This window comes from Thunnus albacares, chromosome 8 (assembly GCF_914725855.1).
Source record: "Thunnus albacares chromosome 8, fThuAlb1.1, whole genome shotgun sequence".
In the NCBI taxonomy this organism is placed as follows: Eukaryota; Metazoa; Chordata; class Actinopteri; order Scombriformes; family Scombridae; genus Thunnus; species Thunnus albacares.
The window spans coordinates 5853409-5868732 of NC_058113.1; the positions used below are offsets into that span (position 1 = coordinate 5853409).

General features: G+C 41.5%; 1 protein-coding gene across 4 annotated transcripts in view; it reads right to left on the minus strand.

The window, feature by feature from the left end:
• The window catches only part of LOC122986693 (vacuolar protein sorting-associated protein 13B-like), a 342876-nt gene that overhangs the window by 3439 nt on the left and 324113 nt on the right, over positions 1 to 15324 (minus strand). For all 4 annotated transcript variants that reach the window (XM_044358002.1, XM_044358001.1, XM_044358004.1 and 1 more), the window contains 13 exons: positions 14253 to 14441; positions 12606 to 12752; positions 10801 to 11087; positions 9922 to 10049; positions 9614 to 9810; positions 8342 to 8460; positions 7202 to 7652; positions 6488 to 6652; positions 5729 to 5957; positions 3700 to 3876; positions 3375 to 3545; positions 2098 to 2274; positions 157 to 259 (listed from right to left, as the gene is read on the minus strand). In XM_044358002.1, coding sequence (XP_044213937.1) covers positions 157 to 259; positions 2098 to 2274; positions 3375 to 3545; positions 3700 to 3876; positions 5729 to 5957; positions 6488 to 6652; positions 7202 to 7652; positions 8342 to 8460; positions 9614 to 9810; positions 9922 to 10049; positions 10801 to 11087; positions 12606 to 12752; positions 14253 to 14441 — 2540 coding nt within the window. The remainder of the gene's footprint in view (positions 1 to 156; positions 260 to 2097; positions 2275 to 3374; positions 3546 to 3699; positions 3877 to 5728; positions 5958 to 6487; positions 6653 to 7201; positions 7653 to 8341; positions 8461 to 9613; positions 9811 to 9921; positions 10050 to 10800; positions 11088 to 12605; positions 12753 to 14252; positions 14442 to 15324) is intronic.

Genomic DNA, 15324 nt, shown 5'->3' on the forward strand with positions numbered 1-15324 from the left:
GGTTTTTTTTTAAACAAGACAGCAAAAATGATGAGAGCTAAGGGAGAGAAAAAGAACAGCAGATCCTGGAGAAAGTCCAAGAAAAGCAAAGGCGAGAACACATGTCCCACTTCTAAGGAAGAGCTTGATGAACAATGAAAGGCTTTGGGGTCATACCAGACATATTTAAGGTGGCTGTTGAGGGCCTGAGCAGACTTCTCCTCTGTAGGCAGGTACAGTTGTTTAGGAAGCTGCCATAGTCCTGCTCCGTGGAGGATCCCTGTTAGATGAGACACAATCATAAACATCAGCAAAACTGCCAGCTAACCTTGATCTGTGTTTGACAGAGTGTGTGTATTACATACATGCATATAAGTCCTACGTGCATTGATTCGATAATGCAGATAGGTACCATTCTAACTTAAATGTTACTTTGATCATTTTAAACATTCCCTTCTCTGTCCGGTCACTACATGGACTTGTAAAAAAATCCTGATCAGGATGGTTCAGCGTACATGTCAGAGTGAGTTCATAACCCGTGTGCGTGTGGTCAGTTTTCCTTCATCCCATTCTTGCTGTCAGCAGAGCGGCAGCAGCAGCGAGCCAGTGAAGTCATCAAGTAGTTAAACCAGAGTCATAAAGAACACAGTGAGCTCCATTAATGATGTCACTGCAGTGGTGCTCAACGCTGCTCAGCTCTGAGTGAGTGTTTGAAAGTGTGTGTGTAGATACAGTATATCCATGTGTTTTATATGAGAGGATGGAGTGTGACAGAATTATGACACAAATCAATGCAGTTGATCTCCCAATATTACCAGCAGATTGAATTTTTTTCTGCGTATGTTGTTAGTGTGAGTGCTGATGTGTGTGCTGGTGAGTGTGTCTTTCTGTTGAGGCAGCACAGCTTTGTGAGCGCTCACGTGGATCCACGTGCATATGCAGACGTTTGTGCGTTTGTGTTCTGCTGAGCCAACAGTGCTCTGAAGGTCAGGTAGATCAGAGCCATCGCTCTTATATCGTTCACCTCGTAGGTAATTTATGTGCTAAAGCCGAGACCTGTTAGCGCCAACACACACACCACCGTCCAAACAACTCCACACACCTTAACAGCCTGTATGTTCATGGTTTCTGTGTATGTATGATTAGGCATATGAGTGTGTGTGTGTGTGTGTCAGGGGCTCTTTCAGCAGCTCTGTCCTGGGTCCTGCACTACTGAAAGTTGGCCTAGTAAACACTTGGCTGCTGCCTGGAGTCACAAGGAGAGAAGGGGACAGCCTGTCCATCCATTGATAGATTTACAGTGTTTCAGACATACTAACTCTGATTCATGTATGTGTTTATTACAATATAGTTGCCTGAGGCTGCTTGGAAAGTTTTACACAAGACTTATTTGTTGAGTTGTCCTGAATAAATCTGAGACCTTGCAGCTTATTATTTGTGCATGGCCTCTCGTCACACTTCAGTTTACTGCTATGTTGCAGTGATAGTGTGTACATGTGTGTTAGAGGAAAATTCTGGTTTATTTGAACCTAATGTATTTCCAATAAATGTGGCAGTTGTGGCTCTATGTTTCATGCTAACTTTGCTCTCTGCAGCTCCGTTATTGAGATTCAGACTGAGACTCGGGCGAAGGAAGCCTTGTGTACAATGATGGTTATCAGGGCAACGTCTGTCAGCCTCCTACTGCTTTTGAAATAAACATGAATTGCTTCAAAAGTTTGTTTCTGAGTCTGAATGAAAGTCAACATGGGAACTAGCTGTCTGTAGTTTGCGTCTCTACATGACTTTGAAAATATAATTACTTCAGGTTATCTAAACACACTGATCAGTTCCTTGCCAAAAACAACTAAGACACTATTAAAGACTATTAAAAAGCTATTAGCTTTCTACAGTTCCAGGAGTCACATAACATTTTATATTTATTCCTTTGGTGGACGCTTTTGTCCGAAGGGATGTTCTTAAAAAGTTGGTATCCAAAAAGGGTTGGTCCTTGTGTTCATGTTGTGGGAACGTGCTTTTAACTTTTCTGTTTTGTTTGTGAACGATCATGTGCCATAAAAAAGGAAACATAATAAATTTACTCATCATCTTATTTTCTTCAAACCATCCTGAACTTACCGTATCCAGTTTGGGACACCAGCTCAGCTGCTCCTCCGATGGGCTTAGTGAAAACCCCCACGATGCCTTTCCCCACTCCAGAGATGACCCCTTTGGCTTTGCTACCAGCTGAGCTCTGCAACTCCCAGTTCCTTTGGAAGTTCTGCATGGGCTGGTCTACGATGCCTGCTATCGCTCCTGCAAGAACAAGAAAGTCTTTGTTTTTAATTGATGTGCTTTGAAAAAAAAAAAAAAAAACAGATAAGAAACTTAAAATGACAAAAAGCAAAATACACATATAGTTCACGACATCTGTGATTTTTCATTTCAGAGAGACATGGGAAACAGACTTACAGTATCCAAAGTTCCATAAATGGGAATCACACAGATTCAGACATGCTTTTGCCCTACAGAAAATATCTAAACATTCATTTTACATATGACACAGATGTTGTGATCAACAGGGTATCTCAGGAATTATAATCCGCTGTAACCCAGAGAGATGCAAGCAGCTGTTTGGTTTCAATGACGATATGCTCTGTATGTCTTTGAGTCTGATTTGAGACAGACTTGAGTTTTACTGCCCTGGGGGTGTTTATTGAGTCCCTGCTGTGCTGTCTCCACTGCTCGCTCTCATGGCTCTCTGTGTGATTGTGCACAGCACAGTGTGTGCGTGTGTGTGCCTCTTTGAGTGTGTGCCAATGGAAGGCAGATGAAAAGTGTGTGAGCAGTCTCTGTTTCCATACATATCGGGTGACCTGATGTTGAGGCAAGAGTGATCCTTTATTGGGCTTGATGATGAAAAGTTATTTAAAAAAAACAAACAAATAAAACCTACATAATTACTGCTAAAATCAAACAAAAGGTTATTAGTAAGTGCACTACTTGTAAAGACACTTACTTGCTGTAACCCCAAAATTGTTATTGTGTCCCTTCATGACTTTCAGAGTCTGGCTAACTACCCCTGGTGACTGAAAACACAACAGTATTGATGTCAATTGTTCCTGTCATTTGTACCATTCCTCATCTAAAACCACTGATTCTGTTGTTGAGAGTATGAATAATTATGTGGATAGTGAGTTGCGAGACACAGGAATAGATTTTGGATAATTCAACTACATTCTGATTTAGAGCTGTGACGACAAAGATGAGAAAAATATTACTATAATGTGCAGCAATATTATTGATCAGCAATCTTGAATCCAAAAGTAGATTTAAAATGTAAAATACAAGTGTAAGAATGGTGGTTACATGAGATGTGTGTGTGTGCATGTGTTTATGAGCATATCCTCACATACCTAACAAGCTAATGCCGAGTCGTGACAGTCCCTGCCTCAGTCCATCCCCGAGGCTCTCTGGTAGCTGCCGTCTCCACTCCTCCTGCCTGGTGTAGTGCTCCTCATCCAGAGACAGACGGTCCATGTTCCTGGCCAGGCTTGTTGCTAAGTTGGTGATTGATGTCAGGGTGCCTGAACACAGATGGCCGTGTTTTAATACGATATTCAGTTTTCAATAACAAGTTCAAACTATTACTTTATATTTGAGACCACAAATAAAACTTTATGTGTGAAAAGACAAATTAACATTTTTGTGCTGTGAAGAAATTCTGAACATCTGTGTCACCTTTTGAGATATGTTTGACAAAGGAGGTGGTCCCTCTGGAGACCCCACTGACGAAGGCTCCGGGTCCACGAGTCAGACCCTCATATGGCAGGCGGAAGAAGTCGGATACGCCGTTACCGATGCTCCGTACCAGGCTGGCAGGACTGCCCAGGATCTCCAAAGACCCCACCACCCAGCCTGAATCAGTGAGAAACAACCACAAACACAGGATAGTTACATTCGGTGATGTTACACAGTGACAGAGATTTACACATGCACTGTGTAATCAATCTCACTAGTGTCAGATTTTTGCAGAGAATGAAGATTTTCTAAACTATTTTGGAGTACCTTGGATCTGATTTATTATAATGCTACAATAGGTTTCAGCTTAACCATCCTTCTCTCTGATTTTCTAGAGAGAATTTTGTCTTTTTTCAGTTTAGCTTCATAAGAAAATCTTGGACGGGAAGCAATATTTAAATAAGCAAAACTTTATTTCTATTATCTTTGGAGGTGACCACAGTGGTGTTATGAAACATAACTTGCAGAACATTCTGTATAATCCCACAGTCATTTGTTAAACTGCTGAAATGAGTTTTGTATTCAACAGAAATAAAAAGGAATACATCTGGAGCACCTGCTCTTAGGAGGAACATTCCATATACAAGCCCCTTGAGTAAACTCACTTTCTCAAGCCTTTACTTGCCAAAAGCAGTTTAGAGTGGGAGACTCTCCCAATAAAAACAACTTACAAAATGTTTTACATCATAATTATGCTTAACATTGTGTTAATTCCATCAGATTCCTTTCTCAAAAATACAACACAAGCACATATACATATATACACTCATGCACACAGACGTACACACTCCCGTATGAAATCATACATGTGCCACAGCTAGATTTACAGCCTCCTACTATCTCACCTCTCTCATTCAACCATAGAGTCCCCTTCAGATGGCATGGCTCATTGATATTTATGCGCTGACAATTGCATCACAAAAATCAAATAGCCATTTCTCAAGACGCCAGACCCGGCTCTGCTCTTATTCTCCGTCAATTTGCACTTGAGTGATGGACTTTAATGGTAGAAAATCAACTCCAGTGGGGCCTAGTGGTCGTTTCTGCTTTACATGGTCTCCCAGTTGTGGTTTTGGTAAAGCATAAAGTCCTGACAGGAGCTGATGTTTACAGGGCTGAGTCATGCTTTTAAACACACACACACACACACTACCACACACACACACACACACACACACACACACACAAGGCATATGCATAGATAGTGTATGCCTTTTAATATCCATAAGTCTGTCTGTGTGTAAATGTGGTACTGTACATCCTGAAGCTAATCAGTCCCAGAATGCAATGCTTCCCCCAACTCCATGATGACTCAGGAAGAGGAGAGTGTGGCGAGGTGACGTGTTGAAATACGAGCAGAAATGAGGGCTCTAACGAGAGACAGCGGGAAGGAAGCGTCCGGCCAGAACGGTGATTTCTGATGTGGAAATGACTGGGTTAAATCAGACCATGTGTGGAGGCTTTGACTAGACAGCAGGACAGCACAGGACAGGGGTAGGGAGGCTTTAGGGCCCGATAAGTCAGACTTAGACCTGGTGACCGTTCACAGACTAACCATAATGTCCTGCCAACACAAAGACTACGAACCATCAGTCAAACCTTATGATAAAACAATAAACTTTGACAATGAGAAAATCTAAATCTTTTCAGGCCTCCAGTGATTCACAGTCTTTTGCTTCCTGCAGCTCCATAGTTTTACTGCACTTTCTGCCACAAAGCAATGGGAGCCCCTGGGTGCAATCATATGGAAGGCTCAACCCTAGATTTAGTGAAAATAAATCATGGAATTTCTCACTTGAGCGCACACCCGGTTATTTTCCTGTCCATATCTGCCACAATTGTGACATGAAACCTACCACATACAGATTATGAATATGTGTCCCTGTGGTGTGAAAAGAAAAAGAAAGTGTATGCATTATCAGTTGGGTGTGAATATGTACAACACAACTCCCTCCAACCACTTGCGTACCGGCTCTGAAGAGGGCTCCAGCAGCATAGTGCATGGCCAGAGCGTGGACCAGTTGTCTGGCTGTGGTGCAGAGCGGCCCTCTCTCGAACAGGGAGAAAGCGAGAGGAGTGTGGTCTGAAGCGATGTACAGCTTCAGGGAGGCATGGATGCTGACCAGCAGGTTGACCGGTTGGATGGTCAGCCTCTGCAGCCTCACAGGGTGGACCAACGCCTGTATCGACTGAAGAACCTGGATGACATTTAAAAGAGTGTTATTATAAGAGAGGAATGTAAAAAAATAATATAAATAATGATTATCACTTCATCTTATGCCTTTAAAAATACACAGCACAGACATACATTACTTTATAAGACATAGAGATAATGGCTAAATTAATATCACAATTATCTTGTATCTCACACATTATTTTCTAACATAACAATATGAGCTTAACATGTGACAAATCAGTAACGGTATTTGCTTTTTTTGTATCACATCGTCCATCTCTCTTCTCATCATTAGAAATATTACAAAGATGTGAAAGATCGGCTAAATTTAAGCAGTAGTTTAAACATTTTTACAGCAACAGAACAAGACTGCTGGAAATGATTTGTAGGCATGTTGTTAGACATAATGAGGTTGAATGGTACTTCCTGTATGTCTGGCCTGAGCTGAATGTACCACTGTGGTAATAATACACTGAGAATGCTGTGACTAAACCAGAGAACATTCAGCTTCTTTGGTGCCTAAATTAAAACATTATGTAATGAACAGTGCACCTGCTCGGGGAGAATGGGAGCTGATCCAGGCTCTCTACTCCTCTGGGTCTCTGCTGTGGCTGAGGCCAGGGCAGTGTCAGGGATGTAGGTGTGGAACAGGGTCTTAATGTAGTAAACAAAGGTGTCTTCGAGGTAGACTCTGGCAGGCTGGAGCTGGAAGCTGACCTAAGGAGAAAGCACACAAAGCTGTTACGAGAACTGCTGATTCATGATTGCTTTCAGGTGTCTAAGGGATTAAGTCTTTTTTTGCAAACAGCAAACATCAAGCTGTGTAAGAATCTACAGCTTAATTACAACGCAGAGTTACATAAAACTTTAGCAGCCCCTGAAATGATCCTATCCCAGCAGCAATACAATGGAGTACTGAGAAGATAAACTACACAATAAACTAACAAAGACTAAATTCTCTAAAGTATATTTATGTCCCTGAGCAAACTTTGCTTGTACTAGGTCACTCTGTCAATAAGTTGTTGCTAGGTGGTTATGAGGTTTTAGGTAGTTGCTACAGTATAGTACTGCATGGTTGCTAGGATGTACTAGCAAACAGTCATAAAGGTAGTTCCTAAAGTGCTCGTAGTAGAAGTGCATCAATAAAAGCTGAAGAAACAGGAAAAAAATTAAAATTTCAGCAAATGTGCAGGACTTTAAAGTGACAGCAGCAGAGCCAACAGCAACAAGGAAAATGAAATTAAATGAAACAGGACTGAATCCAACCTCCTCCACAGTGCATCTGTCTCCAGCCAGTGTTATCCTCAGCTGGAGGAAACAAGAGTGTTTAAACTCTTCCAGGAGTTCAGGAGACTCAGAGGGGTTGGCATCGCTGCTCCACTGAACCCCGGGCTCAGCTCCTCCTCTCTGCTCCTGGCAGAGCAGCACAGGGAAGTGGAAGCTGGCTCGGTTATACAGCTGGTTGTCCACTTGCAGACTGGAGCAGTATACTTCGATCAGGGAGGCGCCAGGCATAAGAGCAGATATGGGTGCTGCACCCACTCCAGGGTCGATGGTCAGCTCTGGGGGCAGGAAGGTGGGTGCTGGAGACAGGCTGAGCAGCAGTTTGGTTAACGTGAGTCTCAGCAGCTCCACAGAACCAGAGGGGCTGGTGATGTCATCACTCAACACAACGCTGGCCTCACTTAAGAGGACTCTAAAGGACAGCTTGGTAGACCTGAACACAAAACAGAAGTTATTAGTGTAAAGTATGATAGTTAGATAAATAAAGACCAGGAATGGTTTTTACTGACGCAAGTCTAGCAATTGTTTAAGCTGTTTAATTTTATTTTCCTTTTTTGCCCTCACATCTCCATGTCAAACATATCTTAAGTCTCAACTAAGCGTGTGTGTCATTATTTTGATTATTTGCAGAGAATAAAAAGAGATTGAACTAATTAATCTTGTCCTGTTGATGTTTCATGAGTTTCCTACTACCAGCACACCAGAACATTAACAAAGATCATTGACTGAGGTAATTTGTTTACATTTACCTAATATATGATTATATTAATTTCCTGTTTTGCCAAAATGACAAAGCAGTTAAGTGTTGATGTAATGGAATAAAGCTGTAATGCGATGTTCTACTGTACAACTAATTTCACTCATGACAACACGAGGGTTTTATTGCCCTCCTGTGGTGAAAACGATGCCTGTTTCTTCATGTTTGGAGTCTAGTAACGACTGCTGCATGAAAACATTGCTGTTAACAATAATCACAAAGCAATTTGAAGTCAACACAATAAAGGGCGCATGGGTAGATACCTCGAGGTTAGGAAGAACAACATGCACGGATGATTTCTTAAGATTCAAATATGTAAGGAGCATAAAACAACAACAATCAAACCACTGCCTGTGCACACGTACCTGCTGTGCTGGCTGATTACTGCATCCACGCTACCCTCTGGTGCCAGAGACAGAATCAGTGTTCCTCTCTCATACACAACGTCTATGTAGAGACAGCCAAAGCCTGGCAGGAACACCACCTGAACAACAGCAGAATACAGATATGTGGTGACATTATTGATTAATACACTTTTTCAAACAGCTATGGACAAAGTGAACACACTCATTTTCACCTTGAATAAACTTCGACATGTTAACTTTACCCATTCATAGCTCAGCGCTCTTTCCACTGTTCTGTGCGTGTAAGAGCATGCGTGTGTCTGACTTTAACCTCCACCACTCCAAGTTCAGCATGATCAGCCACTCATGTGACGAAAGGAAGCAGATCCCTGGTGAACACTTCGCTGAGCAGTCATAACAAGTCTGACCTTTGACCTCTCACCCCTAGCACAGAGGTCAGACGAGGACCTCACAGTAACCAGAGATACACCACCTCGGCCTCAACCCCAACCTGCAGCTGGCTAGACACAACACTAAACATTACACGCACAGCTCCTTAACATCTTGCTAACCCCACACTACTTCACTGACCAGACCAAAAATACTTACACTGGCTCTCTACTCGACCCCACTGGGCACACACACACACACACACACACAAAACACAGTTGAAGTAAAATTGTATGAACAAGCTTCATACAAACCCTCAGAATTAATTTTACACTTAAGATGCCAAGGTGATCAGTCAAGATGCCATTTGTTTTTCATAACAAAGATAGTTTTGGGAAACTATAAAGGGAAAATTAGGGTTCACAGGGATCCCTTCCAGTCATCATGTATCTGGCTGTTATTAGTCAGTTAAAGTCCAATCACTACAAGGCTATGATGGGACTATTCTTCTTTGTGCATAAGCAATGAACAATGAACTCTGGCTCCATCTAACTGCCAAGTGGCTGTTTCAAGTACTGATTTGTTATCACTGGGAGATGTGAAGTTCTTGAATGTGCATCAGTTGTGATTAAATCTTCCTGACAATGAAAGCTCTCAGGAGGAGCACTTAAAGGCAATTTTTGTGTTGCAATAACAAGTACAGAAGAGATTTATCCATGTGTGTGAAGAAAGGTGATGGAAATTAAGTGTTATAACCCTACACTTAGTCATTAAAATCTACTAAGAAATAAACAAAAGGTAAATGTACTATATATATTGTGTTGGATGATGTGACCTGCCATCACATGAGGGACAAGTTCCTGACATGTTTACACCTCACCCTACTTACAAGCATGCTTTTACCTGAGTGCCGGGGCAGTTGATATCTATGCTGTCAGTCCAGTCTGTAGTGCTGTGGTCTGAGGTGGTTTTCAGCAGCAGCGTGGGCAACACCTCTCTCTGCCTGCAGTCAGGGAAACTGGAGTAGTGGTGGTAGAGCTCATGATGCAGGGAGCAATTAGCAGGCAGAGGACGACAGTGCACCTCAGTCCTTGGAGTTTCTGTAAAAGATCAGATAATTGATAATTGTAATCCCCCTCAAAAGTTGGTCAGAGAAAAGGGAGCGAGATGTGAGGAGAGCAGTCAAGTCCTGTCAGTCCGTCTCTTCCTACCTTTGACATTTTCCTTAAGCAGCAGTGGGATAGGACACTTGTTGTGGATCAGCATCCGAGGACAGGGGTCCTCATTCAGAGTGATATATGTCACCCCAAGGTGCTCCTGATACGTCAGTACTATTGCTCTGAAATACAAATACATAGAAATACAACTAAACAAAGCCATGAATAAATAGTCCAAAGACAGCTTATATCCCAACCTCCTTCAAACCAAACACAGATAAGAGACCACACACTCACCCTCATGTCAAACATCAAATTACTGATATGTCCATTTTCAAATCTCTGAGTTGCATCCATAGGCAGAGCCCTAACTAAGCATGGGAACTGACAGACTGTTACTCTGTGTGTGTGTGTGTGTCTCCATATTTGTGTTTCTGTTTGTGTGTGTGTTTGGCTGCACATCTTCGCACACACAGTAAATTAGAATAAGCTGGCCGGTCAAACACCAGAACACAAGGGTGTATCTGCAAAGAAAATATGAAATATACTCATTGGCCCATTTACTGTGAATACCCTTTCAATGTGTTTTTGGTAATTGGAAGATGAATTAGATTTTTACTAGCCCTACTCTAGGACAGAAGATTTAAGAGTAAAATAAAGACAAAAAGACTGAAGAAAAGAAAGAGAGAAAGTAAATAAGACAGAAAGAAAGTCATGAGACAGGCTGAAAGGAATCAAGAGCACAAAACAAGCAGAGAGACTGACAGTGGAAATGTTGAGGGCATTTCTCCTTTTGCTTCATCGCCAGGGTTTAACAAGCTGTGACCAGTTACAGTGCCTCCTCGCTTTATGTCCTGTGCCAGCTTGGGTTTGATACCCTGCTCTAAATGGACTGTTGCTGCCAGAAAACCACAAATGCTCCAGTTCACCCACCTGCTGCTCAGGCCACCCCCAGAGTCTGGTTCCCCAGGAACCGATAAACTCTGCCTAGGGAAGTCTGGTCGGATGGGAGCAGGGAGGCTCCATGCTGTAGATCCAACTCCGGCATCAGGCCTGGGAAATGAGCTGAAGAGCATGTGTTTGAGCGGCAGAGGGAACCCCACCTTTCCCTGCTCACTGGTTTGGAGGAGGTCCCAGCATGGCACTGAGCAGGGTTTGGCCAGGGATGACTCTTCACAGGGCACCAGGGTGAACACTGCTGTCTCTGGTATGTCACAGGTCTGGGCAAAGGACATGATATAAACATCATAAGGAGGGGTGAAAAGGAAAGAAAACAAACCAGGAGAGGAGAGGGAAAATAAAGTAAATTTAAAAAAAAAAGAAGAGGGAAGCAGATTAGGAGGGAAAGAATATAAAAGATTTTATAGAAGAGAAGATACAACAAAAAAGATATGAGGTGCGGAGAGAGAATGAGAATACGGGAGGAGACAAGTTGGATAGGATAGGAAAGGATATGAGATGGGACATTGAGTGGAAAAAGCAAAGAAAGAGAGACAGCTAAGAAGATGCAAATGATTACAACAAAAGATACATGGTAAAACCACATTGTTATTGTATTCTCTTCTTTCTCCCACTGAGCTTAGTGCTAAATTGGTAGCAGAGAAGCCCTGCTGTGCTGGTTTAGCAGCCAGTGAGCAATGAGTAGTAGAGGACTATAGGGATTAGGCACTAAGCATGATGAATAGTCAACTAGAAAGACATTCCTAGCCTTGTTTGTGGTCTGTGTTATTGTTAAGCTCATCGCCCACTATTTAGTTTTTTTTAAGCCCCTTTTTTAAAAGGTTTTTCAGTCAATTAGTGGCAACTGGCAAGCTCTGCCATCCTTCTTTAAGGGGATCTGAAAGCTCGTAAAATGACATCACTACATTGTTGCTCTCTTTGGGGACATGCAGTAGATGAAAGCGAGAAGGGAAACCTGCATCCAATTCTGGGTGTTTGTCTTATGTCCCTATGAAGTGCCATTGCCACATGGTGAGAACAGTGGAGGGAGAGAAGGGGGGGGGGGCAACATGATCTGATGGAAAACGGCTTGCTACATCCCTGCAATGTGTATGTGTGGTAGTAGTGGGTCGGTTGGATGGATGTGTGTGAGTAATGTGCGCAGGGAATATACAGTATGTGCGAAGCTTCAGTAGGACGGGACAGACATGATGCAGGGCCATACACATACAGTACCAGTCAAAGGTTTGGACACACTTTCTCATCCAAGGAAATGGGAATATGTGTCCAAACTTTTGACTGGTACTGTACATGAAACACACACACAGGCCTTATGGTTATGAGGTTGCAGTATGAAACTGAAGCTATGGGTCCAGTAACTTTAAGAAAGTTGGAGCTAGCAGTTATGCTGGTGGAGACTTAAAGACTGGGCAGGTGTTGTGATATATGTATGTAATACTGTAATATTTTGTCTCTTTAGCTCCAGCACTGTGCCAGCACAAGCTGTTGTTTTGTAAGTTTAAATAAAGGTGGGGAAAAAAAATATTCTGTATTTTTGAGCTTCATATTTTGCCATGCAAAAAAAAAATCCAGAGTTGAACTGATTGACATTTAATTAAGTCAAAGAAGAGATCCTTTGTACTCTTGTGAAACTTCCTTTGAGTCATTCTGCTGAGGTTTACTTATTGCAGGTTTGTGTTCATTGCGGTCTGAAAACAGTGTGACTCAGAGAAAAAAAACTCAGTTCAGTCCATAGAGACAGAAAAAAGCCTGTTCAACAGAGCATTTACGCATATTACCTGGTCATCATTTCCCAGTGCATGGTCCGTCAGCAGAGGCCTGTATTGTATTGTGTAAGGAGTGTTGTTGACTAGAATTGTTCTGTCCTCTATCTGTAGGATCTGGATGCCATGTCTCACCACAGACGACACGCAGAACTGACACAGCTACAGAGGAAACAATAGACACTGAGATGTCAGCCATAAATGGTAAAAATGTTTTTATTACTTGACAGATCTGGATATTAGGCTCATCTGGTGAGATAAAGAGGAAATAAAAATGTTGCAGTGATCAAATACACAGTAAAAAATTATGTCTGTTTTCCATAAACCACATTGTACTGCATTGTAGTACAAAACAATTTCATGGTACCCACTATGGCCTTAATATAAAATTAAATTAATTTCAATAACTACATGTCAATGAAGTCAGAACTAAAGTTTTATTCCTTCCTGGTTTGTTTTTTTCAGATCAGTATACTTTTTTTGTTTGTCACTAAATATCTTATTGGCAGAAAATTGCAACATTGAATAAAAACAACAAAAAACGTTTGTTTCCATCTTTCATGCAAATCCTGTTGATAGATTCATTTGTAGCTCCTTTTCCAATGTTGCCATAAAATGATATGTATGGTATTTAATGCTTGCTGTTTATTTAGACATTTTACTAGTAGCTACTACTTCCAAGGCACTAAACAATTTGATTTTAACTACAGTTCAAAATGTTGCAGAAAAACAGCTGACTTGGGCTATACCTGACTTGGATCAGATTTGGCTTTTCAATACAAAGATTCAACTATTCGTTCATTTTTCATATATACTATCTGGCAATCAGAAAATCCATTGGCAAGAGTTTTAGTGATGATTTTGACCATATTCAAATAGTCAAATGTAACAGAGTCATGGGAACATATTTTTGAGCATTTAAAATCAATAAAAGACAGCTGCATATGATGCAAGATTTGAGTTGCGGCCTATTTGAATTGCCGACATATAATGTCGGGCTACCATATGGATTTGTTGGAATAACGAGACAGGCAGCACACATGTATTTCTGTTTAAATCAAGCTCTTATAGCCTATTTTATACTTTAAACATTAAAAACAACATGTAAATGAATAATAGCTTCTCTGGTCAGTTAACCAACAGCGCATGTTGTTTCTTTTTTAGCAAGCGCGCCAGCTAGCCCTGGAATATAAAAATATATTTATGATTCCCCTTATTTATAATTCCTCATTGAAATATTATCCCTGTGCATTTTTATAATGCACACTGACTGACAAACAAAGAAGACTGTTCGTCTTGAAGAATCTCAGTTGACTCAGGGGTCTCTGACAGATGATTTCAACTCGACTTTCAGGGGGAAGCCCTATAGCTGATGACTAAAAAGAGCTAAAACTGCCATGTAAGTCAACAGACACATCAGGATGTGTAAAATACATTCTGACATATTGCTACAAAGTGCCCCATTAAAAAAACAGTTCTGGACTTCCACTGAGAATTCAATAAATAACTTTCCCTGTTTGGAATACACTATTTCAAAATTCATGACATTCAATGAGCAGTAGTGAATGTACAGTATATCATATAAGTTTTAAAGTTATATAATACTCTTCCTACTTCCTATAATACTCTATATAATACTAAAACTCAAACTCTTCCCCTCACCTTCTGCTTGCCAGGGAAGGCTCCCAGGGTGATGTCGGCTTCGACATATCCCTCCTCATCCAGAGTGACTACCTCTGAGCCTGAGCCCTCTTTCCATCGAGGAGAAGTCAGGTCGTGGACCAGTTTCAGTGCTGTCGACTTGTGGACAGTGTTAGTGTGAGCCCAGTAGATACCAATCTGGAAGGCTTCCTGGAACATGGGAAACGAAAGAAACGGAGGGGAGAGAGAGGGAACAATGAGTGGGTGAGAATGGGAGAGTGGGAATCGGTGCTCAAATTATTGTCAATTACATCAGGCACTATTACTATTTGATTGCATTTTGGAAATGGTCACATGCTAGGGTCAGCTGTGGCTTCACTTCCAACAACTCAACTCAGTGTCCCTGATGGTGTACATGTTCCCCGCATAGAATTTCAAATAGTCTTGGCAAATAAAGAGTTTATAACTTCCATTACTGTTGACTTTGTTAGAAGAGCATAATTTAGATGCCCTACAGATGCCTAAGTGACACGCTGTTCATCTGGCTCATGAAACATGCTGATCAAACACCAGTCTTCTCCCATAAACCGATCAACTGTGAGTCCCAGCTGAGACCAAGTCTTCTCTCCACTTGTCGTGGTTTGATAAATAGCAGGGTGCTATGGAAACAATGCTTTATTTGTTTCTGTTTCACAGACTATTACACATTTACAACTTTTTATTTTGCTTTTTTGTGTTGAACCGTATCAACACTTGTTCTTTGATATGCTGCCTTCCTGCTTAGTTAGTGGCAGAGAAATCTGTGTATGTGTGTGTTATGTTCCACGGGGGAAAACCATCTGCAGACCTCTTCTTCTGATCTCAGAAGCCAGTGAGAAGACATGCTTATAGGATACAGTGACAGAGCTTGGCTGCGGATAAAGACTTAGGCAGGGAATATTGTTGTAATGCAGCTCTGGTGAATGATCTCAGGTTTTGTACTTATTAGTCAAAACTGAAATGAGAAGAGGGATGGTTTCATAATGAAGGCTATCCTGCCATGAAAAGAAAGACTTCCTGGTCTTGATCTACAGACAAAATATATCTTCAGTGC